Source organism: Phocoena phocoena, chromosome 6 (genome assembly GCF_963924675.1).
Source record: "Phocoena phocoena chromosome 6, mPhoPho1.1, whole genome shotgun sequence".
Taxonomy (NCBI): domain Eukaryota; kingdom Metazoa; phylum Chordata; class Mammalia; order Artiodactyla; family Phocoenidae; genus Phocoena; species Phocoena phocoena.
In genome coordinates this window covers 109754088-109776972 of record NC_089224.1, presented here as the reverse complement: position 1 = coordinate 109776972, position 22885 = coordinate 109754088, and the positions used below count along the sequence as shown (strand labels likewise).

General features: G+C 54.0%; 2 protein-coding genes across 2 annotated transcripts in view; both read right to left on the bottom strand.

The window, feature by feature from the left end:
- Positions 1–11393, bottom strand: part of ASS1 (argininosuccinate synthase 1) — a 50343-nt gene extending 38950 nt beyond the window's left edge. The window contains exons 1-4 of the mRNA XM_065878705.1: positions 11203–11393; positions 4668–4777; positions 2655–2723; positions 592–780 (exon numbers count right to left, since the gene is read on the bottom strand). Coding sequence (XP_065734777.1) covers positions 592–780; positions 2655–2723; positions 4668–4772 — 363 coding nt within the window. The 5' untranslated portion in view covers positions 4773–4777; positions 11203–11393. The remainder of the gene's footprint in view (positions 1–591; positions 781–2654; positions 2724–4667; positions 4778–11202) is intronic.
- Positions 11394–21732: 10339 nt separating this feature from the next.
- The window catches only part of HMCN2 (hemicentin 2), a 150384-nt gene continuing 149231 nt past the window's right edge, over positions 21733–22885 (bottom strand). The window contains exon 98 of the mRNA XM_065879176.1: positions 21733–22078. Coding sequence (XP_065735248.1) covers positions 21733–22078 — 346 coding nt within the window. The remainder of the gene's footprint in view (positions 22079–22885) is intronic.

Sequence of the window (22885 nt, the reverse complement as noted above, 5' to 3'; positions counted from 1 at the left end):
GTGGCCCTTCCCTAGCACCTTCAGGGGGAGCATGGCAGCCAACACCTTGATTTTGGACTTCCGAAACCTCCAGACCCATGAGAGGATCCGTTCCTGGTGTTTATGCCGCCCAGTCTGTGGTGCTGTTGCCCCGGGAAACTAAGACAAGTCCTCATCCCCATTTTGCAAGTGAAGAAGCTGAGGCTCAGGAAGGGCAAGGGCCTCGCCCAAGGCCACACAGCTGGGATTCAAGCCCTTTGCTACCTCGTGGTCTCTGACCCTGCCTACTGCATTAAACGGAGACTCCCACAGTGACCTTGGTCCCTGAGCCTCAGCAGCAAGTTTGCAAAACGGGGTGACATTGCTCAAACCGCATGTGGAACAGGCACACGGGACTCACACACTCGGGGTACAGGGCAGAGCCGTCCCTAACTCGCTACTAAAAACATTCCTCTTGTTCAGACTGGACGGGCCAGTCTGTCCTCTGCATACCTGACTGTGCTGGGGGAGAACCTACAACTGCTTGAGGACCGTCCATTGCTTGGCTGCCTGTGTGCCCCTCGCAGGCCCCCTGCCTCCTTCTCCATCCCCAGCCGTCCATCCTGGTCTCACCTTTCCTGTGGCGCCGTGTGACACGTACTTGGCTCCCTCCTGCTGGGCGATCTCCACTTGTTTGCGGGCAATGCAGGGCCTGGCGAGAGAGGTACCCAGGAGGTAGCGGTCCTCGTACAGCGCGCTGGACTGGATGGCGGGCCAGATGAACTCCTCCACAAACTCCTTGCTGATGTCCTCGATGAACACCTATGGGGAAAGGAGCCCACGAGTGGGAGCCTCGGCAGGGACGGGGTGCAGTCAGAAAGCAGAGTCCCAGGGGCCTCAAGTGGCCTGCATCTAAGGCAGACGCTGTTAATGGATCCCAGGGCAAGCTATACCTCCACTTTTCCTTCTGCATCTGTAGTGGACATCATAAATCAATCCAGCATACAACGCAGTTACTCTCCCTCCTGCACTCATGGCAGACATTACTAATCGATCATGATATACCATCCAAGCGAAACTGGATGTGGTCCTTAAATCCCTCCCAACATAGCATTCTGGGCCTGAGATGAAACAAGATCTAAATGTAAGAACTAAATCTAGATGTAATCCACAAAAGCCAGGGATTATTTTGTCCCACAGATGGCAGCTGGCAATATCTGGAGATATTTTTGGTTGTCATAACTGATGGGTTGTGGAGGTCATTCTGGCCTCTAGTGGGTAAAGGCCAGTGATGCTGCTAAACATCCTACAATGCACAGGGCAGTCAGCCACATGTCAATAGTGTCAAGGTTGAGAAACCCTAATCTAGAGGAATTATTCTCAAAATGTAAACCTCCTAGAGTTCCCCAGACCCCTTCAGGGAGAATGAAAACATTTTTTGTGATACTCAGTTGATATTTGCCTTTTTCACTCTGTTGACATTCACACTGAATATGCAAAAGTGATGATGGGGGAAGGGGCCGGCACCTTAGCACAAATCAGGGCAGAGGCACCACCCTCCTCAGACATGGTGCTCCTCACGCCTTGCTCTCACAGTGCAGATTTCTCTTAAGAGTCGTCTTGAAAATGCAGTAAAAAATGACTAACTTTTGTTATATCTCGACTCGAGTACAAAATGTGAAATGTACACGAAGCATATCTGCTGCATTCACAAGTGAGTTATTAGCTCAACTAGCCCCTTTTCTCATAGAACATCGTTCTTGAACAAAGGACCGACAGACAAAACAGGGTCAGTGCAGACTTGGGTTTTGGGCCAACATTTTCATAAGAATGAAGTGACCCCATCACTTCAAGGAAAACTGAGAATTTGTTGCCAAGCTTTCCAGTAAAAGTTAGAATTATGGAAAACTTGTATCTGACACCGTGAACTTGACAGCTTCCTAATACTTCTGATGTGAGTTTTACTGTGCTTTGCAGATATGGCGTTTCTTTTGCACTGTTAGCCTATGTAAGCAGGGACCACGCTGGCCACGTTCACCTTATGGGCCTGCTCACCACATGATTAGATGTTCAATCAATGCACTGATTCTGTTGAATGGATGGAAGGATGGGTGGATGGACAGAGAGCTAGGAGGGATGACGAGTAGATGGATGAGGGAAGGATGGGTGGATGGACAGAGAGCTAGGAGGGATGACGGGTAGATGGATGAGGGAAGGATGGGTGGATGGACAGAGAGCTAGGAAGGATGACGGGTAGATGGATGAGGGAAGGATGGGTGGATGGACAGAGAGCTAGGAGGGATGACGGGTAGATGGATGAGGGAAGGATGGGTGGATGGACAGAGAGCTAGGAGGGATGACGGGTAGATGGATGAGGGAAGGATGAGTGAGTGGATGTGTGAATGGACAGCAAGATAAAAGAGGGATGGGCAGGTGGATGGCTGGATGAGGAAAAGACAGATGGATGGGGAGGTGGGCTGGGGAGGTGACTGGGTAGAAGAGTGGCTGGGGGAGACCAGAAGATGATGCCCTTTGCACACCCAAAGCAGAAGGAATTGACCTTATACTCCTGGAAGCAAGAGGACCAGTTGGAAGGCGTGGGGGGAGACAAGGAGCTTTGGGACAGGACCCCCCACAGCTGCCCCCACCAGGCCAAATCCCGTTTCCAGCCCCAAACCCTGCCTCCCACTTGGTACCTTTCTAGCCCCAAGCTTCAGCGCCTTCTTCCTGGCTTCCTCAAAGTCTTCCTTCTGGCCCACGTTGGCCTGATGAGCAGAAGCAGAGAGGACCCATTAACCCAGGGCAAGAAAGAAGAGCTGAGAAGAATGTCTCCCCCCGGCCCCTCCCCTCCCCTCCCCTCCCCTGGGGTGAGCCGTGGGCAAGTGTGTTTCACACACTACAGCCCTCAGATGGCGGTGGTTTCGACTGGATGGCTGAGGTCAAAGTAGGAAGGAGAAAGGGCGCGAACCAGGGTCTGGAGAAGCTGTGACACTCTCCAGAGCTAACAGTTGGTTGAAGGACGGACCGAGCCTGGCCCCGTGCACCCAGGCTGCTAGGTTGCAGCATTTGCTGTCACTGCCTTGAAGGTCTAAGGCTTCCCTTGAACCCGTCTAACTCTTCCCCCAATTCCCCCAAAGTCAGTACAAAGGTTGGAGAGTCAGCAGCCCGACTCTCAGCTCACTTCCCCAGCCAAGTGCAGCAACTTGCCTGTCCCAGGGCGCCCGAGCCGGCTCGAGGCTGAGGCCTGGGCTATGGGCACCCAGCTGTCCCCCTGCTGGAGCCCAGCCTCCGGTTCCGACAGCCCCATCTGGACATGGGCATTTTTTTCTGCTGGCTGCACTCTGGCCTCCTGCCTAGACGTTGGCCCTGGCTTCTGCTCAACGACTCTGGCATCTCCCCAGAGTCCAGCTGCAGGTGCTTTTCTGAGGTCACTCAGCTTTTAAATCTGCCTCGGGGTAGCCCAGGATCTGGACGGCCCACCGCTGCTGCTGAGGACAGGGTGCACACACCCCAGGCTCTCTGCATCCGCTCAAAGCCCTGGCTCTCTCTCAGCAGGCAACTGTGAGCCAGGCACTTCCCCTCCCCCACCTGAGGGACATGGGGTCAGCACTGTTACGGATGGTAGATTGACTTCAACTGCAAACAAACGGTTCTTGACAACAGCTGGACTTTTCCTGTCCAGAGTGCCACCCTCACTTCCTCTGCAAAGAGAACCTTCTCTCCTGGGACCTCTTTCCACAGGGATGGGTGAGAGCACATCACGTCACCTGCTCACTGTAGGGACGAGCCCTCCGAGACACAGCCATACTGACAAATGCATGGTGGGCAGGGACTCAGGCCAGTCAATGAGAGTCCCCCCTGGCCCTTCTGTCAGAGCCTCTGCAGGAAGCTCTCCTTTCTCTGGGAAAACTTGGGTATGATGATGTGGGCCTTGCCTGCCCCGTGGAGAGGCCAAAAATGAAGCCAAGCAGAGATGGAGGCAGATCTGGATAAGCACCTGGATCCAGCCTTGCCTGAAGCCATTATACCCCTGGCCTTCTCAGTTATATGAAAAACTGTATTATTTTGGTTTTCTTTTTTGTTTATTTTTGGTTTTACTTGGCTTAAGCTGGGTTTCTAGAATTTGCACAGTCATATGGAGAAAGACTCAGAGGTTATGTCCAGGTTTATCAGAAGTTGAGCTGGTTTAATTAGGGATGTCTGCTATGGACCCTGGATGGGGGATGGCATCATACATAACCTATGGCCTGTGACCTATTTGCTATGCCAGAATTAGATGATCTCCAAGGGCTCGTCTAGTTTAGCCAGTGTAGCATCCTACACTCTTTGCTGAATTATTGAAGGCTTTGGGAAAGGGGAAGATTGTATGCCTTCTCGGGGCCTTCACCAGATCCAAGCCCTTGGTCCCTCTCCAGGCAGGCTGGCCCAGCAGCTCTGCCACGCTCATTCCTGTGCCCCCTGTCCAGTTACTCGCATGGAGACTCGGCCTCCTCCGTGATCTGGGGGGCATCTCAGACCTGGGGGACTTCCAAGGTGTTCACTCGACAGATGAAGAGAAAGAGGCAGTAAATGAGAAGCATTTTCCTACAGTTCAGGACAGGCTTAGAGAGGGGGAGCTGGGTTTGGATGAGTGACAATGGGCAGGTGGGCAAGCTGGATGGACAGCAGGGCCGACAGTAGAAAGACACACATGCCAGGCGCCCCCTCACCAGGTAGGCAATGACGTCATAGCCCTGCTCCTTCAGCCACACGAGGATGCAGGAGGTGTCCAGGCCCCCGCTGTAGGCCAGAACCACGGAGCCTTTGCCGGACATCTCGTCTGGAGGGAGGACACGAGGAAGAATGTGAGTGACCCAGAGCCAGCCCCGCCCCCTCCTCGTCTGGCAGCCCCTCCCGACAGCTCCCTTCTGGCCTGTCCCCCAGCCCCGACCTCGGCCTTGGGCCGTCTTATCCCCTGGACAGGCCGCCACCGTGAGGTGTGAGACAGGATGTTCGTCTGACATCAGGACCGGCTGAGGAGACGCTCCTTCCTGCAGCCTCACGCCTTCCACCCCCGACACCCTCTCAGGGGACCCACACACACCACACTGGGGCCTGAAAGGTGGAGGCACGTCTTGGAGCCAGTTCCCCACCAGCTAGAGAAGACGACGGGGTCAAGGTCAAGACGCAAAGGGGTGCACAGCATCAGGAGACTTGGGAGAGGCCGTGGCCCTGAGGCCAGGGCAGCCCGCACATCTCTAGTCAGAACTGCTCCTTGCTAGGCTGGGCCAGTGCGAGTGAGGCATGGCCCTGGGGGACTCGTATAGATCACCCTGCACCCCGACTATGACCGCATGAGGTAGGAGCTATCATGCATGTCGGGGCAGCAGAGACCGGGGCTCAGAGAGGTCAGTGGCCAGCTCGAGGTCACAGAGCACGTGTCTGTGTCTGGCTCCAGAACCTGGGTTCTTCCCAGCATGCAGGGCTGCCTCCCAGCTCTACAGGGAATAGGATGCCCCCCTGGACCTCTCCCACCTGGGCCCCAGTGAACCTTCACACAATGGGACTTTAGGCTCTTTTTAAAAGCAAGTACCTCTGAGGGGGGAAACACAAGAGACCCCAAACACCTCAAGGAACCCAGCTCCAAAATGATTAGTTGGGAGGAGCTCAGAGACCAACTTCCCCATGTGCAGAGGGGGAAACTGAGGCCCAGAGGAGGAAGGTAACCAGGACGTACAGGCGGTAGATCTGTCCTTCTGCAGCAGGACAGATGTGCCCCACGCTATCCCTCCCTCTCTTCAGCTACACTGAAGCTTCCAGAAAGCACCAGGGCCTCCTCACTCCTTTTGCCTTTGCAACCACTGTTCCTTCTACCCAGAAGGCTCTCCCTGAGCCCTAGGGCTGCATCAGGCCCTGCCTTCCCCCCACTCTCCACATGGCCCTGAGAGTAGATGCTGTTATGTGCCCACTTTGCTGAAGAGGACCGAGGGTCAGAGAGGCGAGGTCACTTGCTTGAGGTCCTGTGGTCAGCAGGGGGCAGGGCCAGATTTGGATCCAGTACATCTGTCTCCAGCCTCCATGGACATGGCCCCAGCATCCTGCATTTCCTGGGTGTGTGCTTGTGTCTGGTGGAAGCATTTGCACTGGAGGCCGACCAAAGTCAGGGTCCTTAATAGAATCTATTGGGAAAGGTGTGGACATCACTGCACGGATCCATGTGGACCTCATCCAGAAGGGCCTCTCCCCAAGGATGCAGGCTCCTGTATACTGAAGGCTTCTCGTGTGCCTGGAGGCTTAGCGGCCAAGTGGTCACCCAGCCCTTTCCAGTAGAACCCAGCCCAGCCGAGGGACAAGAACACATCCTATGTTCTGTCCCTGGCATCTCACCAAGCCACCTTCCAGCCAGTCCCAGGGCTCACATGTCTTTACTGCCCTTTGGACTTGGAAGGGGAAACACTTCATGGAACAGTGAGGTTGGGTGCAGTTCTGATGGATGGGTGCCCACAATTCCCCCCTTCAGTGGGCATTCAGCCACCTGCCAGACTGTCCCAGGCCAGCTGGGGCCAGCAGACATGCCCATGGCAACCGCAGCCAGGCAACAGGCCATCCAGGATGGAGGGGAGGAGGTGGGAGGGAGGCAGGAAGGACTCATGGTAGGAAGTGCCTGGGGCTGAAGGTGTGGGTTGCCGGCTTCCAGAATCTGTCTTGATGGCTCAGCGAACCACCCTGCAAATGCAGGCAGCTGGGTGACACCAGAGGCCATGAACCCAGCCTACCCAGCCCCTGGACTCCCCTTCGGGCAGCCTCGCTGAGTGGGGAGACTCAGGAGCCCCAGAGCCCTGTCCAGCGCCCTGCTGTAGTGTGCGTGCTCCCAGCCCTGTGTTCGTGTGTGAAGGGGCTGGTGGTGTGGTCGGGTGGGGGGTGTAATGTCGCGTATTTGTGAAGCTCTATTGAGATATAATTGACATGCAAGCAACTGCACATATCTAAAGCGTACAATTTAGTGAGTCTGGGCACGTATCTACAGCCAGGAAGTCATCACCACAGTCAAGATGATGAAGGTATCCATTATAAGCTGAGTCCTCCATTTGTGTTATCCCCAGTTTAGAGACAGGGAAACTGAGGCTCAGGTTAAGGAACTTGCTCAAGGCCTTGCTTGGCTGGTGAGTGGTAGAGCCAGGATTCACACCCAGATCAGCTAGACTCGTAAGTACAAGGCTTCCCCTCTCTGGGAGGTGCCAGGAAGGGGATCCCTGGGACAAGGTGTGGTCTGGGAAGCCACAGGTGGCTCAGACACCCTGGAGTGACAGGGAGAGATGATGTGGGCCACGTGTGAGCCCCTCCTGCCTGCCAGGCCACGTGCATGCAGGGCTAGAGGGCCTCAGCCTCTGGGTCTGAGACACGTGATGGAATGGGTGCACCCAGGAGTGTGTGTGCACGTCCAGAGATTAGCTGGGCAGGTGGGCTGAGACAATGATATAATCTGACACTGGCATTGCTCCGCCCTTCCTGAAGAAGCTCCCACCTCCCTCAGTCAGTGAAGTCCCGGCAGACTATGGGGTAGAAACTAAGGGAAGCTGAGGCCTCAATTTGGGGGAGGGAGAGTGGAAGAGACTAGGGCTAGAGCACAGTGGCTGGGTCCTCCAGACCTGGGTTCAAGCAGCTTAAGCTGCTCACCTGCAGGACGGGATCAAGAACAGCCCATCCCTCCACAGGGCGACCGCGGATTCCGTGAGATTCCAGGAGGAGCCCAGGGCTGGGTACCACACCTGTGTCCACCAAGCTCTCCTTACCACTGGGTCCTGGCTGACCCCGGGCAAGGCCCTCACTCTCTAGACGTCAACATCACCGCCTGCTCAACAACCTGAAAGCCCTTCTGGTTCTGACACCCCAGGACACTGGGCTTCCTGCCTGAGGACTCGGCCTCCCCCAGCCCAGGGGGGCTGGACTCCTGGGGCTCTGGGGCTCCTGAGTCTCGGCCTCCCGCGGCCCCATCTTTGCCGCTACCCCACCCTCCACGAAGGGCGCAGGGCAGGTGCCCCAGCTTCCGGGGCCAGCCCAGACATCCTGCTCCAGAACAGGGATACCTGGGAAGGGAAGAAGAGAGCCTCATGCCAAGATGCCTGCCAGCCTGGCCTTAGTTGGCAAGGCAGCGGGCATTCTCCAGTGCCCCCGCCACAGACATCCTGCCAGCTCCCAGTGAACGTGCCAGGCCAGCCTGGGCAGTTGCTCGGCACTAAGAAAATTCACGCGGCTCTAAAACGTCAAAGCTAGAAGGATGACTAGAGCAGTCACTATGTGTAGCACCACACGTGCATCATTTCAAGGCGGGGACTATTATTACCACCTACTTACAGACGATGAACCCGAGGCTCAGAAAAGTTAGTAACTTGCCCAGGTCTCAAGCTAGCGGATGGCAGTGCTGGGATAGAAACCCAGGCTGACTGCAGACCACCTGCTCTTTACTGCTCTCTGCCCTACACTCTCTGGTCTCTAGGAGACCACAGACTGTCCCCCCCTCCCGTTACTTGTCTGCCAGAAGACAAAATCCTCAACGCACCATCACCAGTCAGTATTCTATTTCTGTGTGCTACAGCAACACGAATGTTCCCCTGGAACCCCTCCGCTCCCCTGGAACCCGCTCCGCTTCTAACTCAGTCGAGCTGAGTTCATTATAGTTTCTAAAAAGCCGAGCTCCACCAAGGCCATAGAATTCTCCCTGACTTAGGGGTTTGCTCATTTTAGGACTGCAACTCTCATCCTTTTGCTGCCCTCATTCGTGTCTGATAGAGCTAGGGGGCAATTCCACACTTTGACCAGGAGGTCAAAGTGTCAGGATTCAGCCTGAACATTTGCCTGGCACACTCAGCTCATTTCATCTGCATACTTGGTGAGACACAGAGGAAGGATTTCTGTGTCTGATGAGAAAGCTGAGGGCAGTAGGGGTGCTCTAGGCTAAATACTGAGCTGGCTCTCAGCTGCAAGTTCCTGGGGCCTGAGATTCAAATCAGGAATGCCAGGCTGTCTTCGGGACACCAGCGCTCCAGCGAACTTCCTCTGCCCACGGCACGGGGGGAGGTCCTTTGGGAGTGCCTTGGCTTAGGAAGATTGGGTCTCCAGTTTCGACGAGAATGTCCTGAGGGAGGAGGTAGGGGGACTAAGTGGACCTCACCAGGCCCCAGTGACAGGCACTTAAACCCTTTCCAGAGCATTTGGCTATGGAAGAAAGCATGAGTTCATTCATCTGTTTACTATATTGAAATGCCTATGGGTGCCTGGCCTACCCCAAGTCTGGGGAGGGCGTCTGTCCCACAGGAAGGAGCGAAGGCCTGGTAGATCAACTTTGCCCGAAGTGTTTCAGCAGAAATCAGAGCCGTAGACCTTGAATTCCAGAGGTTATCTCTCTCAGCATGGATGACCACAGGCAAGGCGCTCGCTTCAGAGGCTGTGCGCTCAGCGTTTGCATGAAGGCTTCTGGCTGTCTTGGCTTTTGCCTCCCAGGACCCACAGGACGAGGGCGAGATGGGGCATGGGAAAGTGCTTGCCCAGCCGGTGAGTCTGGGCCTGGCCCCTCCGCAAGTCAGGCTCCTGGGGCCCTGGGCCAGGGAAACGGTTACCATCACAGCCAACTGACCACACATGCCCAGGGGAGGCAGGCAGCTGACGGGGGCACCTGTGGGTACTCAGGGGGGCTCAGACTGTGCTGAGTGGGGGCCTCCCTCCACCCCATCCCGTACCTGGCCTGGGATCTAGGCGCTCAGCCGGAAGCATTCACCACTCATTCCCCAGCACTCAGCAGAGCCAGAATTACTTCGCAGTATAACGCACAGGTGGCTCCACCGGGACAGGACCCCCTGCCCTGGCTCTGAGACGGGGATGGGCGGGGGGAGGGAGTGTAGAACGGAGACTCCTCCAGTTCCTATCCAGTTCCCATGCCCTTTGTGGCTGTTTCTGCCTCTACTGTCTCCCTCCCCCACCAGAACCTAAGACAGGAGGGCAGGGACCCTGTCTCCTCTTCTGAACGCCCAGCATGGTAGCACCCGGTGAGTCACCCCCCAGACACAGGGAGTGAACGGACCCAGGCACCCTTCTCAACAGTATACATCCCCTTACTGTTTCCTGAGCCCTGAGCCTGTGCCAGCCCTGACGAATGGAGAAACTGAGGCTTAGGACTCTGGGAGGCTGACCCGAAGGCTCACCCCGTTGTGGAGTTGTGCCTGCCTTCCGGGCTGGGGTCTGCGGGCCTCCAGAACCTGCCTTCTTCTGTCACCAGCCTGGGTGTGGCGGGGAGGGATCAAAGCCCAGGGCCGATTTGATCCATCCCTGGGGAAAGGACAGGTTGGCTCCTGCCCGGGATGTGCAGCCAGACGGCGCTGCTCTCCGGAGGAGACGCCCCACTTTGCAGAGAGGAGCACTGAGGCGGCCAGGTCACGGGGCCTCCTCGGGAAGAGCCCTGGCAGGATGGGAGAGGAGCTTCCTGCATTTCACAGAGACTTTCTCCTTCCCTGGAGGGCGAGGCCGCCCCAGGGGCCAAAGGCAACAGGCATCAGGACGGCTGACATTTCCTGACGAGCGGTCCCTCCCACAGGCCAGTGCCAGCCGGAAACCGGGCACCGCGGCCAGGCGAGGCCCCCGCCCCACCGGCCAGAGAACGCAGAGCCCTTTCAGAAGGCAGAGCCGCGCGACTGACGCCCCCTGCAGGGGAGGGAGCACAGCCACACCCAAGGCACCGGGGTGGGCCACCCGGAGCCCGGAGCGACCCGCCCGGGGGAAACTGAGGCTGGGGCTGTGGGAGGGGCCGAGATGCCCAAGCCCCGGGGGCGCGCGAGGCGCAGCGGTGAGGCTGGACCTCTGGTTGCGGGCAGAGGAAAAGAGGCGGAGACAAGAGACCAGGGCCAGAGAGGGGCCGAGAGAATCCTCACACCCTCCGGGTTCCCAAGGTCTCCACTTGTGGGGCTCGCGGCATAAGGGAAACTGGATCGGAGAAGGAAAATCCAGAAAGGACCTCGGCCCGCAAAGGCGACAAGTGACCCGACCTGCCCCTCAGACCCCCGGACTCGCGCCCCGGCCCCCTCTCCGCGGCCTAAGGGAGCCAGGAATCCGGCCGCCAAGCGTTCGAGCAACAGGAGTCCGGGCGTCGGCCCCCTGCCCGCCCGTCCAGGTCCGAGCCCGGGGCGCGCGGTCCCCTCCGCCTCCTCGGCTCGTTCTCGGTGGGGTCCGGGCAGAGGGCGACCTAGGCTGGGGAGCGGGAAGGGGATTCCTTACCGGGAGGCAGGCGGCGGCGGCGGCAGGCGGTGGAGCAGGGCTGGTTGCGGCGCGCATCCCGGGTTATAAGCACGGGGCAGAGGGCAGGGCCGAGGGCCGGGGACAAGTCGGAGGAAGAGAGCAACAGACCCCGCCCCCGGGCCCGGCCCCCTCGCGGAGCGACTCCGCGTTCGCGGCCGCCGGCGGGGGTCGGGGCCAGGCCTTGCCCCGCCTCCTCGCCCCTCCCCTTTCCCTCCTTCCCTCCTGCCCACCCAGCTGCCGACACACCCTCCCGGCCGGGCCCCCGCCCTGGCCGCGGGCTCTGGCGGCCCCGGCCCGCGGGCTGGCGGCTCCCCTGGGCGCGGTAGTGGCTGGAATCCTCGCGACTGACAGGGTGACAAGCCCTCCTGCCACACTTGCCGCCTGGCCCGTGGGGAACGCTCAAGCGCTTCGCCGTGGGAGTGGAATAAAAGCCCCTTAAGCTCGTGAGTTTCATGCCCATTTTTGTGTCGTGGTGGCCTTTCTACAGACCTCAAAGCCCCTCCCTCCCCCCCCCCCAGTCCCCGTGAGCCGGAGCCCATTGTATTGGTGAGAAAACTGAGGTGGAGGTGGCCCTAGAAGGTCGGGGTTTCATCCCTCAGTCCAGGGCTGGTTCCTGGCTGTCTCCCCAGAGCCTGGCACCTGACCAAACTCCCGAGGGCACCCAGTAAATAGTGAATAGAAGACTGGCCCACTGCTAACCCATCAACAGCAGGGGAAATTGAGGTTCACAAAATAAACGGGGAGTTGTGTCCCCAGTCTGGCCTCCAGAAGTTTCTGTGTCAGAAGTTTTCCAGCCCGGTTTATAGGTCCCAAAGCACCAATTACTGCGACCACAACCCAGTAAAACAGCTGGTCCCAACCTGTCCAAGACAACACCTCGGTTAGGACTGACCCCCAGAGGGCGGCTTCCCAAATCCTCCCAGCCCCGAACCCGCCCTGGAGGTGGGAGCCCTGAGGCAGCCCTGCCAGGTTAGCCATCCAGCCATCACGGAAAAGACGCAGGGGTGTAGGTCACGGTAAGGAGGCAGCCCTGCCCCAGGCCCCTTCCTGCAACCAAGAAGCAGCCAGAGAAAGGGAGCCTCTGCAGAGAGGGGTGAAGGCTGCTGGTCTAGTCACTCTTAGTCCTTCTGCCGCCCAGTCCCCTGTCCCACTGCCCCACACTCCCGTCCAGTCACTCAAGCACCTCGGCCAGATGAGTAGCTGTGAGTCCTTCAGGAGGGAGAAAGCATCAAACCAACTTGAAAGCAAAGCCGCAGCTTCTTGTGAGCCCCCCAACTTCTGGCACCCAAGCCCCAGAAGTGTCCGTGATGGCAAGGGGGCCCCTGTGAGCCCAGTGGGCCTGGGTGACTGTGGTGACTTGAGTCACCTTCCCGCAGGAGGTTGGGATGGTGGCTGAACTCCCTTAGCCCACTCACTGGGCCTCCTCGGGGCCTCGCAGAGCCGCCCCCGGCCTTCCACACTAGCAGCGGGCGAGTGAGGGGCAGCCACAAAACAACACTCCCTCAAGGGTCCCTGACCAGGGATCGAACCCATGCCCCCTGCAGTGGAAGCCCAGAGTCCTAACCACTGGACCACCAGGGAATCCCCTCTGCCCTGTCTTTAAGCCTCCATCCCCGGCTTTGTGCTCTGTCCTTGTTTCTTCCTCTAAGATGTCACTGCCCTTCGAGAAGGTTGGGGAAGGCATGGATGGAGTAGAGCCACCTCCTTGGACTTATTGCAGAGGAAGTGGAGAGGGAACCTGGGGCAAGAAGACCTAATGTTCTCCCAAGCTCCCCAAAGTCATGGTGGCCCCAGAGAGAATCCCTGTTACCCAGACCTTAGGAAGAGGGTGGGGTGAGGGCTGAGCCCCTCCAGTCGAGGATGGATGGGTGGGGGGCATGGGGTGGAAGAAGAGATAAGTCAGCATTCCCTAGGATGTCTGGTTGGATCTGGGCCATAATAACAGCCCTCACGGTTATCACTGAACACTGTTTTACGCTTACATTCATTTGATTTTCACAACTACCCTGTATGAAGTCGCTATCATTGTCATCCCCAATTTACCGACAGGAACCTGCAGCTCAGAGAGAGGGTGTATCTTCCCCAAGGCCACACAGCATGTAAGAGGCAGAGCAGGACGAGAACCCAGGGTCTGGAGCTCTAGCCCAAACCCTCTACTCTAGCTCAGGCTTAAATTGAATTGGTGGAGGAGCCAGAGCCTCAGTCCCAGGGCCACAGGCTGTGGGGACCTTTACTCCCTGCTGCAGAAATGGCTCCAGCCCAGAGGACCGTCCCTTCCCGAAGCATAGGCACTGGTTACGTGAGGAGCAGTGAGGTCACAGCTCTCCTGAGAGGAAAACAGGCCCAACTACCAGCAGGGGCCCTGCCCACTGGGCACCAGGGTGGATAGTTGCCCAGGGGCACAGATCAAGGTGAGAAGAGACTGAACTCGGATGGTTCATTTTTTTCCCATATTGGTTCCCCATTGTTCTAGCAACATTAGTTGGAGACTTTTCTCTCCCCATTGAACTGTGTTGGCACCTTTGTTGAAAATTAATTGACCATGTAAGTGTTAGTCTATTTCTGGATTCCCTCTTCTGTTCCATTATTTATCCTAATGCCAATACCACACCATCTTGATTGCTGTAGCTTTACCGTGAGGCTCGAAGTCAGATAGTATAGATCTTCCAACTTTGTTCTGTTTCAAAACTATTTTAGCTATTCCAGGTCCTTTGCATTTCCATAGAAATAGCAGGAACAGCTTGTCTGTTTATATAAAAAAAACCTGCTGAGATTTTGATTGGGGATTGCAATAAATCTATATATCAGCTAAGGGAGAATGGACATCTTAACAATATTGACTTTTTCAATCCATGATCGTGGTATATCTCTCCATTTATTTACATCTTCATAAATTTCCCAACATAAAAAAATACCAAAACTTAAAACTGTTTATTCAAAAGGATTAATTGCTGTTTATATGAGCAATGAGAAAGAAACTCAGGTCAGTCTACATCTTGAGATGGTCTTCATTTGTGGTGAATTCAATATGTGCTTTAGGTCAGAAGTGTATCTCTGAGATAATGTTGAAATATAGCAAGTGTCACAAAACAGCTCCTTATTTGACATGAAATCTCAGGTGAGGCTCTTTTAAGGATATAGACCAGCAGCTCTCTACAAGAGCTAGAGTTTCAAAGGTCCCTGCTGAGGGCTTCCCTGGTGGCACAGTGGTTAAGAATCCGCCTACCAATGTAGGGGACACGGGTTCGAGCCCTGGTCTGAGAAGATCCCACATGCCGCAGAGCAACTAAGCCTGTGCTCCACAACTACTGAGCCTGCGCTCTAGAGCCCGCGAGTCACAACTACTGAGCCCAAGTGCCACAACTACTGAGCCCAAGTGCCACAGCGCCTAGAGCCCATGTTCTGCAACAAGAGAAGCCACCCAATGAGAAGCCCGTGCACCGCAACGAAGAGTAGCCCCGCCCACCGCAACTATAGAAAAGACTGCGCACAGCAACAAAGACCCAACACAGCCAAAAATAAAATAAATAAATAAATATATTTAAAAAAACAAACAAAAGGTCCCTGCTGAGCATCTTTTCATGTGTTTGTTGGCCATCTGTATGTCTTTTTGGGAAAAATGTCTATTTAGGTCTTCCACCCCTTTTTTTGATTAGGTTGTTTGTTTTTTTGATATTGAGCTGCATGAGCTGTTTGTATATTTTGGAAATTAGTCCCTTGTCAGTTGCTTCATTTGTAAATATTTTCTCCTGGTCTGAGGGTTGTCTTTTCCTTTTGTTTATGGTTTCCTTTGCTGTGCAAAAGCTTTTAAGTTTCATTAGGTCCCATTTGTTTATTTTTGTTTTTATTTTCATTACTCTAGCGGTGGATCAAAAAAAGATCTTGCTGTGATTTATGTCAAAGAGTGTTCTGCCTATGTTTTCCTCTAAGAGTTTTATAGTATCTGGCCTTACATTTAGGTCTTTAATCCATTTTGAGTTTATTTTTGTGTATGGTGTCAGGGAGTGTTCTAACTTCATTCTTTTACATGTAGCTGTTCAGTTTTCCCAGCACCACTTATTGAAGAGACTGTCTTTTCTCCATTGTATATTCTTGCCTCCTTGGTCATAGATTACCTGGCCATAGGTGCGTGGGTTTATCTCTGGACTTTCTATCCTGTTCCATTGATCTACATTTCTGTAAATCAAAACTACAATGAAGTATCACCTCACACCGGTCAGAATGGCCATCATCAAAAACCCTACAAACAATAAATGCTGGAGAAGGTGTGGAGAAAAGGGAACCCTCCTACACTGTTGTTGGGAATGTAAATTGGTACAGCCACTATGGAGGGTCCTTAAAAAAACTAAAAACAGAGCTACCATATGACCCAGCAATTCCACTCCTGGGCATATACCTGGAGAAAACCAGAATTCGAAAGGATGCATGTACCCCGATGTTCATTGCAGCAGTATTTACAATAGCCAGGACATAGAAGCAACCTAAATGTCTATTGACGGAGGAATGGATAAAGATGTGGTACGTATATACAATGGAATATTACTCAACCATAAAAAGGAATGGAATAGTGGCATTTGTAGAGACGTGGATGGACCTAGAGATTGTCATACAGAGTGAAGTAAGACAGAAAGAGAAAAACAAATATCATATAATATCGCTTATAAGTGGAATCTAGAAAAATGGTACAGATGAACTTATTTGCAAAGCAGAAATAGAGTCACAGATGTAGAGAAAGAAACTTATGGTTACCAAGGGGGGAAGGAGAGGTGGGATGAATTGGGAGATTGGGATTGACATATATACACTACTATGTATAAAATAGATAACTAATGAAGACCTACTGAATAGCATGGGGAACTCTACTTAATGCTCTGTGGTGACCTAAATGGGAAAGAAATCTAAAAATGAGTGGATGTATGTATACATATGGCTGATTCACTTTGCTGTACAGCAGAAACTAACACAACATTGTAAAGCAACTATACTCCAATAAAAATTAATTAAAAAAAAAAAAGGTCCCTGCTGGTGATCAGGCGTTGTAAATGGACTAGGCGAGAGTAGACGTCCTCCATTTGGGAAAGAATGTGTGGCTATTATGGGAAAGGGCTGGGATCTGTGGCATCAGTGTGAACAGGTCACCTCTTGCGCTAGAAGAGATAGGGCTTCTTGGGGTCAGAGGTATGGCTGTTCCAGAGCCCAGCTTTGAGATGGATATTTTATTGGACACCTTGGATGACTTGCCAGGTGGAAGTCTATTCTCAGGCAAATGCCCAAGCCTTTTATTTAGAGAAGACGAAGACCTGGCATGTGGGGCATCTCTGATGGGTGGTACAAATGTCCTCATTTTCAATAGGAGTGCCGAAAGATCCATCTTGACTCAGATGTCTAGGCAATGTTTTATAGTTTTCAGTGTACAGGTCTTGCTTATCTTTCATTAAATTTATTACTAAGTATTTTAAGTTTTTTGATACTATTGTAAATAATTTTTAAAATTTTATTTTCCAATCAGTTGTTGTTAATATATAGAAACACAACTGATTTTTGTTTACTGGCCTTGTCTTCTGCACTTGCTAAATTTGCTGATTAATTCTAGGAGATTTTTGTAAATACCTTAGGGTTTTCTATACAGACAATAACGTTGACTGTGAATAGAGACAGTTTTCCTCTTTCCCTGTATTATCTTTGTGCCTTTTTTCTTGCCTTATTCCAATGGTGAGGACCCCAGTACAATGTTGAATAGAATTGGTGAGAGTGGATATCCTTGGCTTGTTCATGATCTTAGAGGATCATTCATTCAGTCTTTCACCATTAAGTATGATGTTAGTTGTAGGTTTTTATTAGATGTTTTTCACAGGTGAAGAAGTTCGCTTTTATGTTTTTGTCATGAGTAGGGGCTGAACTTTGTCAAATGTTTTCTTCTGCATCTATTGAGACGATACGATTTTCTCTTTATTCTGTAAATGTGGTAAATTACATTGCTTGATTTTCAGGTGTTGAACCAACCTTGCATTCCCAGACTAATTCTATCTCAATAAAGTTTGTTTTTAAGAAAAAAAAAAAAGAGAGAGACAGGGGAACTTTGAGTTAAAAGACACACAGAGGATGTAATCAATCATAACATGTAGCCTTTATTTGGATCCTGGGGTTTTTATTTTAAGCAAAAAAGAAATACCGTCTTTATGAGCAATTGGAAGTTTGAACACTGACAGGATGCTTGATAGCAGGGAATTATTGTTGATTTTTTAAAGTATGATAATGGTATTGTAGATATCTTTTTTAAAAAGATTCTTTAAAGTTTAGAGATAATGAATTCTGAAATATTAATGAATTGAAATGATTTCTATGAAGACTTTGATGGTCCCCCATCATTCTTAGGATAAAATCTAGAACCTGTACTTCCTCTTCTGCCCTCACCCACTGCACTCCAGCTGCACTGGCCTGCTTGCAATTTCTTCAATGTGCCAAGCTCTTCCTTGTCTTACGGTCTTTGCACATACTATTCCTTGGGGGTGCTTCTCTGACCCCTTCCCCTCCTCCCACCACATTGGTCCCTTGTCATATGCTGTCTCTCATGCTGGCACACAAGAGTTGCCTGAAATCTCCGGCAACAAAAGAGAGGAAAATGAGGGCCCTGGTCTCCTCCCCCTCTCCCCACTGCTGTTGTCTTTCCTTTTTTTTTCCCTTTTTATTTTATTTATTTATTTATTTATTTTTGGCTGTGCCATGCAGACTGCGGGATCCTAGTTCCCCAACCAGGGATGGAACCTGGGCCTACGACAGTGAAAGTGTCAAGTCCTAACCACTGGACCACCAGGGAATTCCCCTCACCGCTGTGGTCTTAGATCACCATCACCTCTCACCCGTACCTCTGCAGGAGACACCTCACCTGTCTTCCTGTCCACTCTAATGCACCCTCCACACTGCAGCCAGGGTGCATTTTCCAAGGGTCAGCTCTGACTGTGGGGTCAACTTGTCTGAACTGAAGGGCACACTCAATGGATATGACCTTGTTAAGTCCCCTGGCAACCTAAAAACATAGATGCAGCCTGTGTACCTAACCGTGGAGTAGGTCCCTCTTATCCTCCATCTCTCCTCTGCCACTCAAGGGCTCTGCACTCGCAGGTCGTGGAGGGGCCAGGGTGTGTAGTGACCCCAGGCACCTCGCCCAGCAACCGTCTCATGGTTGGCACCAGAAGCCACTTTGCTGCTGTCCAGGCCTGGGCACTGGTCCCAGGAACAAAGAGTGTCCTCTGGGCTGGACCCCAGGTTGCCAGTTCCCGCCCAGAGGGAACATAAAGTCCAGTGTGCGTTCTTGGAAAAGCTGCATCAGGGAGTTTAATGAGTGACCTGCAGGGCTGTTTTCCAGCCCTGATGGTTCAGAGAAGCCTCAGAGGCCGGGCAGCTGGATGGGGCCCTGGCCAATGGTGGCGGCAGCTGGAAAAGCAGAGTGGAAAACACCCCTTTGGAGCTGAGCTCCCTTGGGAGGCACCTCCTCTCCTCGGCAACCATCCTGTGGATGTGGGGGGAGTGGGGAGCACAAGACTCGGAATCACAGCCTGGATTCCAGGCCAACTCTGCCCCTGGCTTGCTGTAGGACTTTGAGCAATCGCTCCTTCTCACTTGCCTCTGTTTCAGAGCCTCAAATGGGAAATTTAAGAGAAGATGGGAGAGAAAGGAGGCCGACGGAGCACACACTCCCTTGGCAGCTCCTCCGGGCTTGAGTTGCCGATGTCCCTCCTTTTCAGCCTCTGCGCCTGGGCCTTCCTCTCTTCCCATCTTCCCTCCTCGGAGAATGGAGGCAGGGGAGCCTGGAGGCTGGAGGCCTGGGCTGCAGAGTCAGATGGGCCTGCATCGAGTCCTTCTCTTCCCCTCCCCTCCATGCTGTGTGAGTTTGGACAAGTGGCTCACCTTCTCTGAGCCCCCATCGCTCATCTGTGAAATGGACATAATATTCTTTGCCTCTGGAGTTCCTGGGAGAATTAAATAAACTCAGGTCTATAGGGCATTGAACAGTCTACTAATGGTATTTTGACAAACATGAAGGGCCAGGGTGAGTCTGGGGAGCACGAGGCAGGAGAGAGCAGCAGTTCTCAGCGCTCGATGCCATGGCCCCAGGGCTGACACTGCATGGGCTGCAACGTCCCTGGCTCCATAAAATATTAACAGCCCAGCAAACGGCAGGGGTCAAGTTGTGACCCATGGCCCCTAGGGCTGCACAAAGAGGGTAGTTCAGTCCAAGTAAAGTCTCTACAGTTTGGGCCCTGGACAAATGGCGTATGAGGGGGAACTGGGAAGCCCCTCCATCCCTCCCTGCTTCCCTCCTTCCTGGAATCTCTCCCCACCCAACCTGAAATTTCACCACTGGTAACTTCTGTGCTTTAAACCAGGGATTGGCAAACTATGGTCCCTGACTGGTTTTGTAAAGCTTGCAAGCTAAGAATGGTTTTTGCATTTGTAAAAACGCAAAAAAAAGATCGAAAAAAGACTTCCACGACACATGAAAATGACATGAATTCGAAGTTAGAGCCCACAAACAAAGTGTTACTGGAACTCAGCCACTCCTCCTTTGTGTGTTGGCTGTGGCGGCATTTGTACTGCAACGGCCAGGGGAGTAGTTTAATACGTTCCCCAAAGCCAAAAAGATTCACTATCTGGTCCTTTACAGAAGATGTTTGCAGACCTCTGATTCAAAAGAAACCAACTTTGAAAGTGGGAGTGCCCTGGGGAAGATTCAGTTGGGCCTGTTGGTAGGAGTCAGGAGTCCCCGTCTGACCATTAACCGGTCACCTATCAAGCAAGTGACTGGGCCATGTTCCCTCTGGGCGTCCTTTTCTCCATCTGTAAAATGCACACAGAGATTCCTTCCAGCATTGCTGGAAGGCTCCGTTTATGAAGTCTGATGGTCATTCATACCTTAGTGGGAAATAACTCAGCTTTCCTTGTTGCCCAGATGAGAGATGGGGATGCTAAGGGGTAGGTGACAGAGTCACACTGACCAAAGACAGCCGGAAGAAAGGATCCCTCCTCTCCAGAACCACGTGCAAGACAGACAGCCTCCTTCTGCCAGAGACTGTGTTGAGGGACAGCTGGCAGGGGCTGCAGGCAGCCCAGGCAGGAGGGCAGGGACAGGGTTGGCGGGGGAGTGGGAGGAAAAGCAGTGCTGGGCTTCTCAGGAGTCCTGTCCCAGCACACTGGAGACAGGTCAATACATAAATAGACATTCTAATCGTGTCCCTCCCCAGCTCCCCCTGTCAAAGCCAAGAGCCCTACACAGGCCCAGAGGCTCCCAGGATCTGCCCCACCCCGCTTACCTTTCTAGTCACACCTCCCTCTTCCTTCCCCCCACCAACCCCCAGCTCCAGCTACCGCCCCCAACACCTCCTTGCCAGACCACCACCCCAGAGCATCCTCCTGCCAGAAGGCCCTGGTATTTGCTGTTCCCTCTGCCAAAACACCCTTCCTGCAGATGTCTGCCCGGCTGTCTCCCTCACCTTCCTCAGGTCTCTGCTCCGATGCCGCCTTCTCAGTGAGGCCCGCGCTGATGGCCTATTAAAAACTGCCCCCTAACCCACACTTCCCAACTTAGGTTTTCTCCCCAGCACCCTCGCTGACGGACAAGTACACATTTCACTCTTCATTTCCTTGCTGTTTATAAACCCTTCGCCTCGAAGAACGTAAGTTCACAAGCACAGGGATTTTTACGTTCACTGCCTGGCACATAAGCAGGACCTAATGAATCTTTGGTGGATGACGGAATGATTAAATTTAATTAATTCATTAAATATAATTAGGAATTATTCTTAATTAAGCATTACTTTTTGCTACCATGGATAGCTGCTGTGTGATAAATTTCCTTCTCATTTAATTCTCCCCACAGCCCTGGGGGTGGGGACCCTGTCGTATTTTCATATTTTTGGATGAGTAAACTGAGCCCAGAAAGGTGCCAGAGCCACCCTACGAATCAAGAGCAGAGGTTCCTGGACTGCTCCTCTGGTGCTCCTGGACCAGAAGGGTGGTGGTCTCCCTCCCAGCCACAGCCCCTCCTTACCAAAGCAAAATAACTGGATCAAGAAATCGAATTGGTAAAAGCAAACGTTTTTATAGTATACATACACACACCGGGTTCAGGATGACAGTGCCAGGTATGGGCTGGTGACAACTGCTGCCCCTCCCCTCGGGTGTCTTGGTGCCCTGTGTCCCGGGCCAGGTTCCCCTTTGCCCTTTGCCACCTAAGGGCAGCCTTTGTCACCTGCCTGCCGGGCTCCACCCCCACGGGGGGGGGGGCGGGGGACTAGGGGGAGCTCGGGTTCTCGCTGTCCCGGGGTCAAGGCTGCGCGCAGGGTCGTGTTTGCTGTAGGTCTCGATGACGCACGGGGACGGGAGAAGATGACGTCGCTTGCCACAGCAGGTGGCGTGGGCAAGGGCCACCTGGGCGGTGCGGCCGGGGCCTCTCCACCCCCCATCCCCGGAGGTCGCTGGCCCCAGAGCCGCTGCCCACGACCGCGACCCTCAGTAGGGGTAGGGGGACACGGCGATGAGCAAGACGAAGACGCTTTGGTGGCGCGGCGCCGCGGCGCGCACGGTGAGCCGGTAGAGGCCCGCGCGGGTGAGCGCGCGGCGGGTGTAGACCGCGCCGCGGCCGGCGCGCAGCGGGCGCAGGGCGAAGGGGCTGCGCGGGTCGGACTCGAGCACGCTGAGCTCCGTGCGGTTGGCGGGGACGCCGGCCTCGGAGAGGGCGGCCAGGCGGGCCACTTCTTGGAGGGCGTGCACGCCCAGGGGCAGCGGCAGCAACTTGTACTGCAGCGTGAAGGGGCCGCCCGTGCTGCAGTCCTGCGAGCAGCGCCGGAAGCACGTCCTGCGGGCGGGACAGACCGACGGACTCTGGGTTGCCATCTGAGTGTGCCCGGTCGCATAAAGCGGATCTCACCCCCGACCCCCGCAGTTCAACCATGCGCCGACCCCCCCACCCCACGCGCCCTGTGCCTCTCTACAAGGGCCACTGTTAGCCCATTTTAGAGAGCGGCAAACTGAGGCCCCAGGAAGCCAGAGACGTGCCCTTTCCCATCTGAGCAGGTCCCCCCCATAGGTGATAAAATTTACAGCCTTCCATGTCCCCCGGAAGCCCAGAGCTGAGTCACGGGCTCTGGATTTGGGGGGGTGGGGTTCTGCTCAAAGACTTGTGCTCAGCCTTGCCAAGGGCGCCCACTCCCTCTGCCCCGCCACCTCAGCCTAGGCTTCCTGGTTAGTAGAGTCCGGGGCAAGTCGCCACCCCAGGTTCCTTTCCCTAACAGCTGCAGCTGGTTGGTGCCAGCCAAGGTCCGTCCCCACGTCTGTGCGTGTTTAGGAGTGTCTGTAGCCATAGTGAGAGAAACGTATTTTGTGTTTGTGTAGCGGCGCATGTCTGAGCCCTGGGGTTTTGTGTGGGATTCTAGGTGGGGTTTATGCACCTGCACGTGTGTTCCTGTGTCCAGAGTTTCCTGAATGTATGCATGTGTTCCCATGTGTCCCTGTGTGTCCATCTCCCAGCACCCCTCCCTCCAGTTCTCTCCCAACTCTGGCGTCTCCCAGCCCCCTGTGCTCCATGCATGGCCCAAGCATCACTGTGCAGGGAATGGTACTGTCAAGGTGAGCTCACACCCCAAGTGGCTGCAGGAAAGTGCTT